The sequence below is a fragment of the Lycium barbarum genome, chromosome 2, assembly GCF_019175385.1.
Source record: "Lycium barbarum isolate Lr01 chromosome 2, ASM1917538v2, whole genome shotgun sequence".
NCBI lineage: Eukaryota > Viridiplantae > Streptophyta > Magnoliopsida > Solanales > Solanaceae > Lycium > Lycium barbarum.
Window position 1 is genome coordinate 130386696 of NC_083338.1, and position 19937 is coordinate 130406632.

Genomic DNA, 19937 nt, shown 5'->3' on the forward strand with positions numbered 1-19937 from the left:
AGTAATAATATATAAATGTAATCGTGAGAGGCATTTATACATTTATGAGAAATAGAAATTGAAGATTAAAGAATTTACTTTATAATAGAAATATTAAGTGAAGTCAGGATCCCAACACCTTTTAGTACGTTTGTGATAAATTAAAATATTTCTCCATTGCTTTAATTACATATTTTTAGTTAATTAATTCACCAATCAACTCTCTTTTGATATTCTCAAATAGTAATTAAAATAAGAAACGTCTGTAGAATAGATAAACCAATCTCTGTGGGTTCGACATCTTTCTATACTATAATTTGACAGAGTACGAGTAAAAATATATATACGCCAGACACTCGTCAATTTTTTGGCGCCGTTGCCGGGGATTGGCAAAGTCTACTACAGATAAACTGTTTTACTACTAATTTGAGAACCATTTTTTTTGTTATTTATTAATTTTTACTTAAAAAAAAAAAAACAACTTCAGGAAGTGCATGACCCGTTCCTCTTCAAGGGAACTAGTTAAATACGATCCTGAAATTGAAAAATCCTTAAAATTATTACGAAAAGGACAATCACAAATTCCTTCACTGAAAGACATGGAGAACAATGAAAACAACCCACAATTTTACACTTATTTGTAATCGAGAGAGGCGGATAGTGTATTGATTAGTAATAGCAAGTAAGGTAACCGAAAGGGACTTATTATAAAGAGCATGTTTCAGTTCAAGCATATATTTCTGGTGCTTTAATATGACTATTTTGATAATTAATTTGTATAACCGAGAGGAGTGCGATTAATTCTTCAACTTAAGTAATAATATATAAATGTAATCGTGAGAGGCATTTATACATTTATGAGAAATAGAAATTGAAGATTAAAGAATTTACTTTATAATAGAAATATTAAGTGAAGTCAGGATCCCAACACCTTTTAGTACGTTTGTGATAAATTAAAATATTTCTCCATTGCTTTAATTACATATTTTTAGTTAATTAATTCACCAATCAACTCTCTTTTGATATTCTCAAATAGTAATTAAAATAAGAAACGTCTGTAGAATAGATAAACCAATCTCTTTGGCGCCGTTGCCGGGGATTGGCAAAGTCTACTACAGATAAACTGTTTTACTACTAATTTGAGAACCATTTTTTTTGTTATTTACACTTATTTGTAATCGAGAGAGGCGAATAGTGTATTGATTAGTTATAGCAAGTAAGGTAACCGAAAGGGACTTACTATAAAGAGCATGTTTCAGTTCAAGCATATATTTCTGGTGCTTTAATATTACTATTTTAATAATTAATTTGTATAACCGAGAGGAGTGCGATTAATTCTTAAACTTAAGTAATAATATATAAATGTAATCGTGAGAGGCATTTATACATTTATGAGAAATAGAAATTGAAGATTAAAGAATTTACTTTATAATAGAAATATTAAGTGAAGTCAGGATCCCAACACCTTTTAGTACGTTTGTGATAAATTAAAATATTTCTCCATTGCTTTAATTACATATTTTTAGTTAATTAATTCACCAATCAACTCTCTTTTGATATTCTCAAATAGTAATTAAAATAAGAAACGTCTGTAGAATAGATAAACCAATCTCTGTGGGTTCGACATCTTTCTATACTATAATTTGACAGAGTACGAGTAAAAATATATATACGCCAGACACTCGTCAATTTTTTGGCGCCGTTGCCGGGGATTGGCAAAGTCTACTACAGATAAACTGTTTTACTACTAATTTGAGAACCATTTTTTTTGTTATTTATTAATTTTTACTTAAAAAAAAAAAAAACAACTTCAGGAAGTGCATGACCCGTTCCTCTTCAAGGGAACTAGTTAAATACGATCCTGAAATTGAAAAATCCTTAAAATTATTACGAAAAGGACAATCACAAATTCCTTCACTGAAAGACATGGAGAACAATGAAAACAACCCACCTCCACCACATCAAGTGGATGAACAATTCGATGAGGTGGCACCACGGCATGATAGGATACTTAGAGATTATGCAAGGCCAGATCACTTTGAAGGAGAGTCATGCGTAAGGAGACCACCAATAGCGGCAAATAACTTGGAAATCCGCACAGGCTTGATTCAGACCATCCAAAATTCATGCCAATTTACGGGTGATGTAAGTGAAGATCCACATTCCCACCTAATTGATTTTCTTGAATTAGTTGAAACTTGCAGGTACAATGGAGTCATAACAGACGCTATCAGGTTGCGACTTTTTCCCTTTTCACTAAAAGGAGAAGCCAAGACATGGTTGCGAGGTTTACCAAGAGGCTCTATTACTACATGGGAACAAATGACCCAAAAGTTCCTTAACAAGTATTTTCAGTTGCCAAAACAATTAAAATGAAACAAGAAATCAATAATTTTATGCAGACAGATACTGAATCTGTATACCAGGCATGGGAAAGATTAAACTCAATGTTAAGAAAATTCCCGCATCATGGTATCCAAGATTCTGATATTTTATATATTTTTTATCATGGTCTTAAACCCTCTGCTAGAAATGTAATTGATGCAGCATCAGGAGGATCTATAATGGGCAAAACCACTGCAGAAGCCATACAATTACTGAATGAAATTTCAGAAAATGCTATTCAATGGCCTTCAGACAGAATGATTATCAAGAAAGCAGAAGGAGTGAATCCAGTTGAAGCTTTAAATTCATTGACACAACAAATTGCAGCTCTCACACAAAAAGTCGAGGCTATTCAGGTAAATGCGCACTCACCATCTCAACTTGAGAATTGTGATGTATGTGGAGGTAATCACCCCAATCACGAATGCCAAGCTTCACTCAAAATGAGGAACATGTAAGTGTTATTGCTTACAGAAACAATTACTCATTAGGTAGTCCTATGGAACAAAAACATCCAGGATTCCAATGGAGTAATCCTAATGGTGCTGAAAATTCCCAACGATTTTTTAATCAAAAGCAACAAGTACAGGCACCACCTGGTTTTCAAAATCAAAACAGAGGGCAGCAAAGTTTTCAACAGTACGAACAACAGCCCCAAAGAACGCATCAGCCAGGCCTTGAAGACTTGATATACAAATACATTAAGACTGCTGATGAAAAAATGGAAAGCCAAAATTCAGCCATCAAAAATTTGGAAATTCAGGTAAGCCAATTAGCAACCCTCATGTCAGGACAAATTCAAGGTACTCTACCGAGCAATACCGAGAAGAATCCAAGGGAGCACCTCAAAGCCATTGCCCTACGGTCAGGTAAAGCTCTTGATGATCCATATGCGGATCGACAAGGAACTCCACGAGAGGTAGAACAGGTAAATGAAAGCGAGAATAAGAATGAACCTAACCTTCCAAGTGAACAAAAAGAAAAAACGAAAAAGGTGGAAGAAAATGAAATCATTAGAAATCCTCATTCTGAACCTCTCCCCTTTCCCCAAAAGATGAAACGATAAAAACTTGACAAACAGTTCTCAAAGTTTCTGGAAATTTTAAAACAGCTTTACATTAATATACCTTTCACAGATGCTTTGACACAAATGCCTTCTTATGCTAAATTTCTGAAAGATATTTTGTCAAGTAAAAGAAAATTGGAAGAACTTTCTGTCGTTAAGCTTACAGAAAAATGTAGTGCTATACTTCAAAATAAGCTTCCACAAAAACTTAGTGATCCAGGAAGTTTTACAATTCCTTGCACTCTAGGAGGTGCTCATTTTGAAAAAGCATTATGTGATTCAGGTGCATCAATAAATCTAATGCCTTTTTCAAATTTTAGGAAATTAGAACTTGGTGAAATAAAAGACACTAGTGTGTCTCTTCAACTGTCGGATCAAAGTACTAAAAAACCGAAAGGAATAATTGAAAATGTTCTTGTAAGAGTCGACAAATTTATATTCCCAGCAGATTTTATAGTACTTGAAATGGAAGAAAATACTGAGGTGCCATTAATGTTAGGTAGACCATTTCTCGCTACAGGTAGATCAATTATTGATGTCCATCAAGGACAATTGATACTACGAGTTGATGAAGAAAGAGTGATTTTTGACATGCAGAAAATAATGAAATTTCCCGAGGATGAGTTATCATCTTCTTGTTTTCAAATTGACCTGCTAAATGATCTTGCAGATGAATACAAAGATGATCAGTTGATTACTTATTCATTGGAAAGATGTTTGTCCAAATTAGGTTCGACAAGTGATGATGACCCCATAATAAAAGAAGAAGCTGAAACACTTGAAAAAGATTTCAAAAATGAGGAAGTCCCACCAGAAGTTCAACCAAAAATTGAACTCAAAACTCTTCCTTCTCATTTGAAATATGTTTTTCTTGAATCTGAATTTTTTCCAGTAATCATATCATCTTCTTTAACTACAGTGAGAAAATCAGAAGATTTGCTATTCCTATACTACCGTAATACATATCAGAGAATATAAGGAATGATTGTGTTGGTGCCGTCAAAATACGAAAGGTGAACACGGTAATTTAACTCACTCTGATCAAGAAAACAACCGACTGCAAATTACTTTGCTATACAAATGCTGTAACACAATGCAAACCTCTATAAACAGCTTTCACAATCACAAAAGAAAATCAAGTGACCAGAGAAAAGGAAAAGTACTCTTCTATTGCTTAAAATCTTTTGTTTCTTTTTCTCCTTCAACCTAAATTCTCAAAATCTGAAAATGGCACCAAGGAGCAATGATACTAATAGGTTTGTCTCCTATGATGCTGATGCTTGGGAGAAAACAGCCCAAGTCCGTCCCTTAATTGAAGAAAGAGGACTTGTATTCACTGAAGGGGACGGTGAAGAAATTCGACACGTTCTTGAAATGATTGAAAGAATGAACTGGGCAGAGTTCACTCAAAATCCAGGACCTGTAGTCTCATTCCTTGTTCGCGAATTTTACGCGAATATGGATATTGAAAGAAATACTTCCACTGTTCGGGGCCGTACTATCCACTTAGGGCCTGGTTTCAGCAAAGAAATCTGAGTGTGGTTGCAAAGGTATGGCTGTTGTTTCTCAACTCTAGGTTGGTACCAAATAGAAATTCGAATGAAATCCGACCTATGCGAGCCGCGTGGCTGTACGCTCTGCTAAATGAAAAACAAATTAACGTTGGACGAGTCATTTGCGCCAATATGAAGAAGTGTAGAACAAAAAAATCTGTTAGATCTCTATATTATAGCTCCACTATAACCAAGCTGATCTCCATTTATGGAAATCCTATGCATGATGAAATAACAACTTTTGTGCCTTCGAACATTGGTCTGGACACTACTCGTGCTCTAGGACCATGTGTCGGACCAAATAATGCAGAGTTGCCAAGAGGCACCAACCACCGGCATGGGTTACTGATCTTCAAGCACGATTCGACAGGCTAGAGAAAAAAATTGATAATGTGTCCACTCAACAGCAGCAAATGAGGGACGAGCTTGCTACTGTTCGAGCTACGCAAACGGAGCTTCTCTTTTATTCAGCCACCATTTTACAATCCATTGAAATAATTATTAACAATGTGGCAGGAGCACTTACTATAACTAACATCCCTACTGTCCCAACGTTTAATATACAGAATATGGGAGTTGATTTTCCTATAGGACAAGAATATTTTCAGGAACAAGAGAATCAATTTTACCATGGTGAAGCTTCGTCCGAAGTAGCACGACAGCAAGGTGCTTATGGGGAGTATATTGAACATGGAGTTCCTAATCTTGCACTTATGGATAGTGTCAATAATTTTCAACAGCTTGGAGAGATAGCAAGAGATGCAGGTGCTAACAGTTGGGAGGATGAATCTCAGGACCCCTACCAGAACTATGATGGGGAGGTTAACAGTAACTACTATAACTACTAAACAATGAAAAGTTCCTCACATTTCTTCAATTCCATAATCGTTTTTTTTTCCCATCCATCGAAAAGGAGGAGTCAAACTTCATATGCATTATAAGGTGAATATTGAAAAATAAGGGCCAAAGAAATGCACAGCTAAATGTTACATGCAGTAGCGGTACTTCCGTTATAGATCATTAGTTGTTGGGCAAACATTTCAGGTTATATTGTCATGTTTTCTTCGATACTCCTAAAAACCAGATCATAATTGAAACTGTATACAAACTTTGTCCCGAAGGAACAAATTACCATGACACAGAGGATTGAACTTTAAAATGTGCGTCATGAAAAAACCATTTTCTTTTACGAGAGACGCATTTTTTCTGATTTATATAACAGATCGCAACAAAATACTCCAAAGGAATGAAAACAACAGGGGATGCCACTCAGGGAAGTCCTTTTTATCTCTTTTTCTTATAAAATGTGCGTCATGGGGACACGACATTACTTAAGCATGGGGGATAGCGGAATGTGTCATTTCTTTTACGATTTAAAATAAAGGTTTTTGTTTCTCCTGTATTAAAAAAAATAAAAAATAAAAAATAAATATATATATATATATAATGGTGTGTGTTTTACTATAAAAGATATAAAATAAGTTACATTTTCATGTACTTCCATGGATTTCTTGTTCGGTTCTTTGCCATGGTCGTAATATTTTGAACCGAACACTTTTTAGGAATTTTAGTTATTTTGTTTGTTTTGGAAAATAAGTTGGTTAAACTTGGTTTGATTTGAAATTCATGAGATTTAAAAAGACGGATTTGACTGAGTACCATTCATGGGTTGTATGACTACCTTTCTAAACTCATACTTGCTTATTGGTGATTGAAATCACGGTGTTCGCTAGTTCCAAGTGCATTGTGTGGTCAGTATATATTACCTAGTTTTCATGCTTATTTGGAAATCTAGAACTTGCCTTGAATGTGGATTGAGGCGAAATTCTAGGTTGTTTTTGAGTTGAGAAATGAAAGTAGGTCTTCCTTGTTAAACCATGCCTAAATTGACATACCTTGATGACTTTTATCCCTAGCTAAACCCGTTGAGCCTAAATGAATTGCCCCTTATTTGTTGTTCACCGAGCTTTAATCTTTAGCCTTTTTAATGTGACTACTTGTTATTTCTTCACCCCATTTTCTTTTAGGCACTTCGAGAATTGATTTGAATACTGAAAATTAAGTGTGAGTTATGAAGAAAAAAAAACAGGTGAAAGGATAATTGTTTAAGATTGTTGATCTTTTTGAGATGTTACCTGAGAAAAAAAAATTGTTGTTGAAAATTTGAAAAAAAAAGGAAAAAGAAAAGAGTAACAAAGAGATGCTGGCACTTCAATTTAAGAAGGGAAATAAGAGAAAATGTGTCAAGGTTGAAAAAGAAAGAAAAAAAAATGATGAACAAGAGATTGATTGTTTAAAGAAAATGGAAGGCAGTTGTGCTTAAGCAAGAAAGTAAAGTGTACTGTCTAAAGGAAATTTGAGTCACTCCTATTTATACGTATCCTATCCGTCCTTAAATCTAAATTACAACCTTATAAAAGTCCTACATGATCTCAACTCAAAGACTCTTACATTAGTAGATAATCACATGATAGTCAAGCTTATGGTTATTTCCAGTAACATGAAATACTTCTTTGTTGAGAGTGAGCGTAATTTCAGCATATGCCCTTCTTTGTTCTAAAATAGATATATTGTGTGATATCTGGGCATCTTTCTTCATTTGGTGAGACACACTTGGGATTAGAAAATATTGTTATTTCACTTCTCAATAAGTAGATATGAGTACGGTCAAAGGTTGTCGAGCTCATGTAAATCATCTTAGTCAAATCTTCTCTACCAAAAGTTCTCATGATTTTACTTAAAACATTTAGCCACTATAATTAATAATTGTCTTTGCTCGAGGACGAGCAAATATTTAAGTGTGGGGTATTTGATAAGACAAAAATACATATATAAATTAAGTTGTTATTTAATTTTAAATATTAATATTTCTATATTTTATTTGCAGGAGACACCATAATTTTAATAAATAAATCAAAATAGCAAAATCAAGAAGAAGAATGAGAAAAGAAGAAGAAGAGGGGAACAGAAAGGTGCAGCAAAATGGAAAGTAAATTGTGCAAGTTTTCCTTTGTGGGACCCACAAGAAGAAAAGAAAAGCAAAATCTCATCTACGTACCCGCAAGTTTCCATTTTGGAAATGGACCGTGCTCACTAATTGAAAAAGCAAGTTGCATAAACCAATCAATTTGATTGGCTGAAAAAGTTGGAAATCATTGCTATAAATAGAAGACGAATTGAGAGCATTTGAGACAGGAGAGGGAGGACCGCAAAATATATTGTTCTTTTCTTCTACTCTTCTACTATTTCTTTAATTGTTTAATATTAGGAAATTATTCTAGGTCCTACTTTTAATTAAATAGCGGAATTATTCTTCGTGAATATTTTTTCTATTTTCTTATTAATGGATAAGAATATTTTCATTAGCTGTATTAACTCCAATATGGAATAACTTTCTTTTGTGTTGGGAGAATGACGAATCTTGATATTTCTATATAATAGTAGATAATATTATTCCTCAATTTCACATGTTTGAGCGAAAGCTTTCTATTTAACTTTTATATGCTTTACAGTTAGATGTTATTTTATTTGCTAACGTTTATCTAATTTATACTACCAATTAATTTGTTACTAATTCTGTAATCGAGAGAGGCGGAAGAAGTAACATAGTTAATTGTCGTATTGATAGATGTTAATATTTATTTAGTGACATCTATCTCTTTTATGTAATAATTAATTTTACACTTATTTGTAATCGAGAGAGGCGAATAGTGTATTGATTAGTTATAGCAAGTAAGGTAACCGAAAGGGACTTACTATAAAGAGCATGTTTCAGTTCAAGCATATATTTCTGGTGCTTTAATATTACTATTTTAATAATTAATTTGTATAACCGAGAGGAGTGCGATTAATTCTTAAACTTAAGTAATAATATATAAATGTAATCGTGAGAGGCATTTATACATTTATGAGAAATAGAAATTGAAGATTAAAGAATTTACTTTATAATAGAAATATTAAGTGAAGTCAGGATCCCAACACCTTTTAGTACGTTTGTGATAAATTAAAATATTTCTCCATTGCTTTAATTACATATTTTTAGTTAATTAATCCACCAATCAACTCTCTTCTGATATTCTCAAATAGTAATTAAAATAAGAAACGTCTGTAGAATAGATAAACCAATCTCTGTGGGTTCGACATCTTTCTATACTATAATTTGACAGAGTACGAGTAAAAATATATATACGCCAGACACTCATCACGTAATTTGACGAATAGTTGTTATCAACCACACAAAATTTCACACAAAATTGAGTTACTATGTCATTTTTTGACCAATTTAGAGATATTAGTCGTGTTGTATCGTTCACTCCAGCAAACATATTTGAAGCAATGGGTAGGACCTGGGAACTTAATGATGATGATTTTCATTACTCAAATAACCCTAACGACAGATTCAATCGAGAATAGAATAATAAAATGAGAGAGGAGTGGGATTGCCGTGTTAGGGAGGCTGCAGCACTGGAGCACAAGTTAGTGTCAGTAGGGCTTAAACGCCCAAAAAAACGTGCTATGTCAATGCCTCGCGGAACTCCACAAGAGTTTAATTTGCTCTTGATCGTTTTCGCAAAGAGAACAATCGGATGCAAATACGTTACCATATGGTAGAATATGGTATACATGGTAGCACAAGATTTAGATCCAAGTGGGATTCGGACTGTGAAATATCCGATGAAGATTAATATTTTTCTTATAATAAGGTAAGTAGGTAGGGTCATAAAGATCTTCCCCCCCCCCCCCCCCCCCCCCCCCGAGGGTACTTGGGGGTTTGCAACTACATAAGTAGCCCTTTCTTTTGTTATTAGACTACACCATATTCAATGTCGAGTAGTAGAAACTCAACTTGGTCTTTACTCCTTGAAAAAGAACCAAATAGCAGTGATGATGAGAGTTCAAATCATAGCAGTTTTTCGAGCAATACCAGTGATTTCAAACTAGATGAGCTAAATCCCCACCTTTTTATAGAGCGTAATGATGATTTCTACAGTGTGAAATATTCAGATCCGCGGGAATATTATTGCGGCTTACGCCGAGAATGGTCACATCGGCTTGCCTAATCAGAACGTCTTGTTCGTGACTTGGAAAATCTCAACGCTCCAATCCCAACAAGGTACTCCTTAACCATGCCTCAAGTAGGTCCAGAAACTTACGAGCTTGCCGTGCAAGGGATTAGAAAAGAAAACAACAGAATGCTGACAAAACGATGTAGATTTTACATGCTAAAGTTGGCCGAAGAACAAGCATCATCAATCGGTAGAGAACTAACTGCTACTGAAAAAAGATTTGTCTTAAGAAACCGTTAATATTTTTCTGAGGACGATATTGAAGACTTGTACTCTGATGATGATTAAGAATGTTGTGATTTTAGTTTTAAGTTTAATTTATGATGATGCTGTTATTTTGAAGAATATTAGTATGTTAAGTATTTTCATCTACTCAAGGTTATGAATGATGCAATAATTTAATTAAGTTTTTTTTGTATGAATGCTGCCATTTTGACTAACTTTTGATTAATTATTAATGAATAAGTTTAAATATTCGTAAAGAACTTCAAGCTAATGACACCGAGCCTTCAAACGAAAATGGCGTTCGAGCACTTTTCAACCACTAAAACGGCCATCCGAACTTTTGTGTATCCTTGATGTATTGATCCTACCTTATTAATCGCACAAAAATAAGTAGGGTTCTATAAAACATATTAAAGTTTCGGGGTCCCAAAGCATGATTAATCTATGGTCAAAGTACGTTAAAAAGTGTAATGGAAGAAGGGTTAACCAAAAGGGCCGGAAAAAAAAGACGCACACTATAGCGCAGTAAATTACTGCGCTATAGCAGTTAACGGAACCGTCCCCGCTAACTGCTTTAGCGCAGTAAATTACTGCGCTAAAGGTAGTTTGGTAACATTTTTTTTTTGTTGGGGTATTTTGGTTCAAAATATTTTTTTGGGGTCATTTTGGTTCCGGACTCATTAATCCGACGAATTAATTTTGAATGTGATGCATTTGTGAAATGACGCTAACCTAGCTGATCATATTACTTCGGAGTCAACTTAAACAAGTATAACCAAAAAAATAATTAAACGAGTATAAATATTTGATCCCGCTTTAATTAACAGTACACATTTCTTACGTATACAAATGAACTATCAAAGAACAATTAGTTCAGATATCATTTCACAATCATTGTAATGGAGAAAATGCAGTTCAAATTGGAGCTGTACTGTTTGATCAATGTATCAAATCACGTACCTAATTAGAGAAATTGTTGATTGTGTCACAAGTAAGTATGGGTGGGCATGGTATGGTAGATATCGATTATCATATCGAAATGACAATTTTTTATACCGCGGTTTCGGTATTATGGTATTTGGTACAGTATTTAATATACATTTTTAAAAAGTTTGGTATTCGGTACGGTATTTGGTATTAATAAAGAAAATACCCAAACCAAAGACCATACCGAAGTATATAATTACATATACAATTCATATATCTTAGTATTATAATATATACTAACAAATATATAAACTAGTATTATTGGAAAACTAATTGTTTAAACGTTGGAACTTTGATTACTCTATCTTGATTTATTTTTTGTGTAATTGATTTACGAAGGGGATTGCTTATACTTTTTTTTTTTTTGAATATTTTTATGTGTAAAGTGTTTAGTACATAATAATTGAGACGTTTCTTAAGTAATGGAAGTCATAACTCTCCACGATATGAGTATATGTAAGTCGAAGTCGGATAAATTATGGTACCGATTTATCGTACCGTAAAATACCGAGATCGAACTTTAAAATACCGAACCATACCGAATTAATTTTGGTACGGTAATGATATAATATTTTTAATAACCGAAATCCGAAATTAATTACCGTACTGAAGTTTCAAATACCGTACCATATCGTACTATGTCCACCCCTCGTCACAAGCTAGTTAATATTTTGGTAGACTAAAATTTGTAAGAGCTTTAATATCCTTAGAGCTTAGTCTAACATACAAGGCGATTATTGATTAGCTTCTTTCTTTTCAAAGAAAACCCTTCAGATGGTTTTTTTTTTTTTTTAAAAAAAAGAGAGAAAAAAACCCTTCAAACACTACGTGAATGTACCGAAAAAGTAGAGTTAGATAGTGTAAAATATGAAAACATTTTAACAAAATTATGTTTAACGAAAAAATATTCTTTATTTTTTTAAATTCCTTTATTTGAAGTAATGCAATCGGAATCAACTGCTCTTAAAATTGTTGGGAACCAAAATTTTCCCCATTTCTATTAGTAATATTTCTCAGATAACTTTTAAAAAATATAGAGTAATGTTTCAGCAGACTGAAAATGGGGACCCTAGTGGTGGTCCTATTCTACCTAAAGTAACATTAATATATCCATGAAAAGTACGTCCTCCAACTCTTTGTATTTTCTTCGTCACATTTCATTGTAGTTACCAATCAAAATACCCAATTCCTATAGTTACAATTTTCCTAATTCAATTCATGAATAAATCCAAACATACATATAGAATGATAATATTACCAAATATCTATTTTCCCCAACAACGACAAGCTGCCAGTTGGAAATATTCATATTGTTTTCGAAGAATCATTGAAAATGTTAATATGAAAGAGAGAATTAACGGATTTTGGTGACTGAGATATAAATTGTTGTACTCTAACCTTAAGCAAATATTTAGACAGAAATTTCAAGTAGTGGAACAAACAAACAATTGGTTTGCTAGGTTTGGAATATTTTCTCTTAAAGCTTTGCACCATTTGGCCTTTTGATGTGTGGTCTTTGAGGTTTATGCGTTGTATCAACAAAGTTGTAAAATGATTTTTATCTCATTAAAGTCACTAAATTTTATGTATTTTATCAATTAAGTCATAAAATCATTTGTTGTATCATTAGAGTCACAGAACCAAACATGAAAAATTCTTACAGAATCTATTTAATTAACTATTTGAAAAATTCTCACCTTTTAAAATTATTTTTTCCGACTGAATGTATGGCAAGGAGAGTAACTAAACATGACATGTCTGAGGTCCCCACCCCCACCCCCTTGTCTGATGGTATTGATCAGTTATCACTTTTCCATTAAATTTGAGAGTTGCATCTTGCAAGCCAACCAAAAATATCCATCTGATTTCTGTTGGAATTTGAAGGCAGTTTGAGAAAGGAGTAAATGCGTTTGGAACTTAGCCATTTTAGCCCCATACACCGATACACGAATCCAAAACTTAAAACTCTAAAAGAAATGCTATTATTTGTTGGGTTGATTCAGCTCAAAGGTACTCTTAACATGGTGAGATATTGTCCATTTTGAATCAAGTTCGCACGGTTTTCCTCAAAAGATCTCACATTATTAAGAGATCATGTTGTCAATCTGTATGTGATAATAACTTAAACCGAATCTGAAAATAAATGTAAAAAGGAATAATTCGAGCCCACTGAATTCACAATGTTTTCTTAATTAAGGAACTTATTCCCCTCAAGTACCCGAAGTAATGGAATATATCCTTCCAGGATAGAACGAATTAACTCACCAATGTAGTGGTACCTCAAACCCCAATGAACAGCGAACGTAACAGGCTCCAGCAAATCACATAGAATATATTTGAAGTGAAGAAAGAAGGAATTAGAAGATAATCAGAATTCCGTTTATAAAGCTTGATGGAAATGGCTAAGTATTTATAGACAACAAAGGATACGAAAGAAGAAGTGTGAAGTCTTTTCCATGCAAAGGACCATTTCCCATTCATACCTATTCATAAAATCCTAACAGATCCAACATGTATAGTTTCTCAATTTTTTCAGCTATCAATATGAGACTTTGTTCGCACACCTTACATTATTATTGGTAACTAAGAAAGACGTGCGCCGGAAAAACAGTTGACCAGAACAACCAACTAAATCTTATTAGTTACTTACAAGTTATCTCGAATCATCTCCAGGAAACTCAAGAGTATGACCATATGTAAACTGTTTGAGGCCTCTTTTATAAATAACTCCCTTATCTTGGTTAAATGTATAAGGCCATCACTGTTTTTTGTAAAATTAGCTGCAGGGTGGATATTGTGGTGGAGTGGTCAGGGACAGCTTGATCAGAAAAATATTATGGTTTGTGCCGCTAGGGGAAGGAACAAGTAACTGGGTTGAACCTAAGGTCATTATTATTTGGTCTAAAGTGGTGCATTGACAGAGGCCACGGACTTATTATAGGAGAGACATATTTCACTTCTCCTTCATAATTGTATTATGGTAAAATAGTCAACACCATCACATGAACTTTTTCTGAGATTCAACAACTAGTAGATCATCATGGCCTCTTTACTAGGCATTGTTTTTGAGAGGCCAAATAGGTAGCTTATAAAATGGAATCCTTGAGTTGCCAACTGGAGGAGATATACATTTATAACCACTTCTCCACCTTAACAAGACAGGTTAGAGGACTTCTCAACACTGATAGATGGCAATTACCTGCATGGGTCAAGAGAGAAGTCCTAGTACTATTATTTTTATTCACTTCGATGTATAAAATTTCATTACCACCTAAAATCCACCTTGAATCAGTGCTCACTCGTTTGCAGAGGGATTTTTGCTTTTAACATCTTGTAAAGGAAGGTTAGTTTTGGCACCATTTCATCAAATTGCAATTTTTCAAATGGTGGTGAATATTGATGACAGACAGTTATTTAAAAAAAATAAAAAATAAAAAGAGAGAGAGAATGACATAAATAACCGCACACCAAGATAATAGTTAGCACATGTATATTCATGGTATATTAATGTATAATATACATAAAATATATATTCTTAATATATAATAATGTGTATTTTTTTATATATTTGATAGAGAATGTAATTATTTTGGATCGACTAGCCAAATAGGTAACTTCCTCAAAAGAAAAAGGAGTAGTGCTTGAAATTTCGGTCATCCTCGACTCTGTTTCTCAACTCTATACTGCTTCAAATTTTACACCAATCAGGCCCGTATACTCGGTATATAAAAACTCCAATATGTACTACTATTTGATACCAACCATTTTAGAGGCTAGAGAATTCAAACAGAAAAAATGAAGACATCCGAGAAAACTGCATAATTAGTGGTTGAAAGTTGAAACCAAGAGAAAAAAGGAAGTAAGCTGACATTGAAATTGAGATTGCAAATTGACCGAATGACCTATTATTTATACATCATTCAGGGCTCAAATGTTCCATTCTAACACGAGCCACTAGTTAAAATGCTCTTAATTGAAATTATAACAAACACCTTGCAAAATAAATGCATCAATGAATCTAACTTCATACACATTTTTTACTAATGGAAAAGTAGGAAGCATTAAATCGTAAAATAATGTGTCTGACTTCTTCCTTCATTTCTTTTGAAACAGTGCATATCAAATTTCAAATATTCTTCGCCCCTCCAACAACTATAGTCCGTTATCCAGCTGACTTGCTTCCATATTTTTCTGTAACTCGTTTTGGGGTATTCCAAGCCCTGTTTCGATTGAACCCTCCATTTCGAGGTCTTGTTTCTTCTTGTTATCGCGATAAATTACGTACAAAATCAGTTGCACACATGCTAATAGAGATCCGATTGCGTTTGGTACCTATCAAACAATACTAAACTTGTGAGATTTAGTCTCCATGACTTAATCTGTTACCATAAAACCAGTGGTTATTGAACACTTCTCAGTGGATTTATTTTTCCAGCATTTCGAGGCCATCGTAGTATAGATATGTATCACCTATTTTAGCAAACTTAGAAATAAGAGTATCATGTAAAATGAAACAGAGGGAATAATTATTAGAGCTTTTCATTTTGTGCCCGTTGCTGAAATTAATTATTAGGACTAGTCAAAATATACAAAACATATATACTGATTATGTATATCATAGGGTATATATATATATTTTTTTTTATTTTTTTTTATCATAGGGTATATATAATGTATACTATGTGTTATTTATACTTGATATACAAAACATATACATGTATCTGCTATTATTTTAAGGTGTCTCAGAAAGATAATTATCCCTAGTTATTACTGTAAATGTGAGCCTCTACAAAATACTGTGTGAGAATTTATTTATGAAAAGATGAAAGTAAAAGTTACTAAATTAATGTTTCAAATTAAAGCTACTCACAGTAACAAAAGGGTCCTTGCCAAGCAAGCCGTAGATTGCCCATGTGGTACTAGAGTTGAAAATGGATAGTGACAAGAAGAAGGGCATGTACTCCACACTTTTAGATTTGATCACCAGCCTCTGTATACAAAAGCAGAGTAAAAAAAAATTTATTTACAAGTGTTAGTTATATAAATAATCAGATAAAAAGTAGTATTTATACAACCAACTCTTAAGCAAATCACTATAATAATCATTAATTATATGATTGATAATCAATCTTCTGTAATTAATTGAGCTACACTAATCATATAAAAGATTTTAAGTTATCAATGTATAAGTTAAATGGCATATTAGCACTTGTCCTCAAATATTGACAAATTCCGATTTTGATCCTTGTAATATTAAGTGCTAAATCATTCAAGTGTCGATGTATTTTATGTTAAATTTGTACTGTTACACCATATCTGAGAGTAAAATAATTAAAGAAATAGTCGAAAAATCACATGTTCTTATATAAAGGGACCAAAAACACATATTTCAATTAAATGAAGGTTAAATAGGTAAATTCAAATATTACATGGACTAAAATCTGAATTCATACATAATCGAGAGACGAAAAGTGTAATTATCCCTCGTTAAATCCATTACGTAGAGTGATTTAGTATATTTATATGAATAAAATTGAAAGACACTTACCATTACAGTAAGAGGAGCACCAAACATCATAATACAAGTAATAGCGAAAGCTAAACCACAAAGGAGCTTCCTTTTATTGCCATGAAGTGTTAACACGGACACTAAAGCCACGATTGAGAAGATGGAAAGGACCAAAAAGAGAATTCCAGAAATCTTAAATTTCTCCTTCTTGGGTGAAAATATGAGGAAAATCAACACATAAATTGCCTCCAAGGCACCACCAACTGAAGCCAGGACTGTTAACAACTTGTTGTTTGGTGACACAAAAGGCAGACCATACCTGTTTGGTTCATCAAAAGTAGAATTAATCCATAGTTAAACTCAATATTATTTTGCTTGAAGGAAAAAATGAAGTGAGTAAAATTTGACACGATATATGTCGTAGTCAAAAAATTTAGCGGCAAAAGGACCCAGGTTGAGGTCATGTGTTCAACTTTAGCTGTCAATCATTATTATTAAAGGAAAAAGAAAAAGAATTTTGTGGTACTTGTCCACAAAAAGAAACCAGGCAGGGTCTGCACTTGAGAGAGTGTGTTGCAATCTAACGTAAGTAAAGGTCTTATATTTAATGATTTAACTTTTACACGAATGGAACGCAAACTCTTACATGGTGCACTTTGACATTCATTCAAGTCTTTTTGCCACCCATTATATTAAAAAAAAAAAAAAAATCAGAACATTTGCCTGCTTTGACACGCCCTCTTACGTGTAGGCTTGACTCATTTATTCATATATCAGGAATGTGGTTCAAGTAGGGGTGGGCGTTCAGTTTTTTGGTTCGGTTTTATCAAATTTCGGTTTGGTTATTTTGGGTTTGGTTTTTTGAAGGTGGACACCGAATACCGAACCAAACTAGTTCGGTTCGGTTCTTTTGGTTTCGGTTTTTTAAAGTTCGGTTCGGTTTCAATTTTTTCAATTCGGTTTTTTTGATATGATATTAGAAGTGATTCCATTGACACTAATTCATATTCTTAAAAGCAATAAAACATAAAACTGATAAATCGAAATCAAAATCAAACAAACAGGATACACAAGAACAAAAAACTATAATCATGATATAGGATTACCAGGTGTTATATACATACCGTAAGAATAATTAAGAAAACACATAAAGGACATACATTAATCCTAAAGACACATCCTAGTTACCTTCCTTTGTTAAGGATATTTGATTTTCTTAACTGAAGTGAAAAATTAGGGATACAAATGCAAAAGAGGACTTGTTACAATTGGATTTTTTTTGGCTTTAAACTTAATGGGTCTGGACTATTTTAATTTTTTTGGGTAATGTATTAAATTTTGGTGCGCATTCGGTTTTTCGGTTTGGCTATTTCGGTTTCGGTTTCGATTTTTTGACGGTGGACACCAAACACCGAACCTAACTAGTTCGGTTCGGTTCGGTTTGTTGGAAGTTTCGGTTCGATTCGGTTCGGTTTTTCAGTTTTCGGTATTTATGCCCAGTCCTAGGTTCAAGGATCAAGATCGTCTCATCCATTATAAAAGGAAAATAAAGTTAATTTATGCGTGCTTGATTAAAAAAAAAAAAATCATACATGTGAGAGAGTGTATATAAACGTGCGTTCTCTCTCTGGGAGTTTAAACTTTTAGATATCTCATTTACACACTATATATTCATTTGCAACCTTACATTTCGTTACCTCGTTTTCTTTATAAATCCCAAATTGAAGAAAACTTTTTTCAGTTGGAAAGCTGTTTTAATTTCATGTTGAAGTGCGACTTGGAGAAGTAGCTTACCAAGCTGAGAACAAGCAGTTGAACAGACTCATTAGATATGGCACCCCTGAAAATTTCTCTGTTGATCTCTTCATGATAATCCTTTTGAATGTTATCCTGTAGTCTCAAATTTTCATAATTAATTGTGTTATTAGTTTCAATGACAAAAAGAATAAGAAATAAAACGCACATGCATACACTGTTAAATACGTTAAGAGAAGTTAAACTTGAAGAAGAGACTTACATGGGCGCCAAGAAGAGTAATATGCCAAAAACATTTCCTATTTAAAGAAAAGCAAATGAATAAATTAAAAAAAGATCGATCATAACCAACTCAAATAAATTAAACTAAGATTAAACACAGGAAACTTGGATAATGAAATTAAAATCCCACCAAAAATTCCGAAGGTTGTGTGGAGAATTCTGATAACATGTACATGACCCATGGCAGAAAATTCTTAAAAGTACGAGAATTGAAAAACCAGAAGCAAAATAATGCAGGCATAATAAGCTGAGTTTCTTGGGGTATATATTTACATAATGTTGTTGATTTGCTGATGAATGATCCACTACATAGTACTAGAATATTCAGTGTAGTCCAGGCCCTACAAACTCCACTTAGGGCCTATTTGGAAAGCCACCCAGGTAATCCGAATTGGGTGTAATTACACAATTTGACATGTTTGTCAAGTCAAGTAATTACATGGTCAACATGTAATTGGGTGTAATTGGCAGGGAGTAATTACACTCTCCAATTCTGAAGTGGGGGCTGAGAATTAGATGTAATTACAACCTGTAATTACAGGGTTATTTTTTAATTTCTTTTCTTTTTCTTTTTAATTTATTTTTATTACTATTATTTTAATTCTTTTAATTTTTACATATTAAATTATTTTTATTTTAAAACTATTTTTTATAATATTTATCTTTCATTTTGTTTCTTCTCATTTCTCAACCTTTATTTCTTGTGATTCTATGTAATTGCTCGTATTTTTTTTAAGTTTTTTTTTCTTATTTCGTTCTTTTAGCGTAACTATGTTATTATTCTAGTTTTTGAAATTACACTTCCCAATATTAGAAAGAATGAGTAATTAACAAACTTGACATATAACGAGTAATGTTATTAAAGTAGAATTCCGTTGTTGAATGACATTATATACTTATATATATTTCACTTTCTTTTGAATTATATTTACTTAGGTTATGTTGGAACTTATTTTATATTATGTTGGAATTTGACATGAAAGTATCATATTAAACTCTTTTTTGGATTTTGAATTTAGGTTATATTTTCAATTTCAATTTGTTTGCTTTAGTACTATTCACTTGTTTTACATTGCATGTTGTTCATTTTCAACTTACAATTAATAGATTATTTTTTGGTCAAACATTTG

The 19937-nt window shown here is 33.0% G+C and overlaps 2 protein-coding genes across 2 annotated transcripts; one reads left to right on the forward strand and one right to left on the reverse strand.

The window, feature by feature from the left end:
- Window positions 1–2351: 2351 nt before the first annotated feature.
- LOC132628909 (uncharacterized) lies at window positions 2352–4408 on the forward strand. Its single transcript, XM_060344660.1, has 3 exons — window positions 2352–2769; window positions 2856–3292; window positions 3476–4408. Exons 1-3 carry the CDS (start codon window positions 2352–2354, stop codon window positions 4406–4408), a joined length of 1788 nt encoding a protein of 595 aa, XP_060200643.1.
- Window positions 4409–15137: 10729 nt separating this feature from the next.
- LOC132627235 (bidirectional sugar transporter SWEET1-like) lies at window positions 15138–19090 on the reverse strand. Its single transcript, XM_060342457.1, has 6 exons — window positions 18938–19090; window positions 18788–18824; window positions 18565–18660; window positions 16810–17089; window positions 16132–16251; window positions 15138–15593 (listed from the first exon to the last, which is right to left on the reverse strand). The coding sequence occupies exons 1-6, from the start codon at window positions 18987–18989 to the stop codon at window positions 15414–15416; spliced, it is 765 nt and encodes a 254-aa protein (XP_060198440.1). The 5' UTR covers window positions 18990–19090; the 3' UTR covers window positions 15138–15413.
- Window positions 19091–19937: the final 847 nt, after the last annotated feature.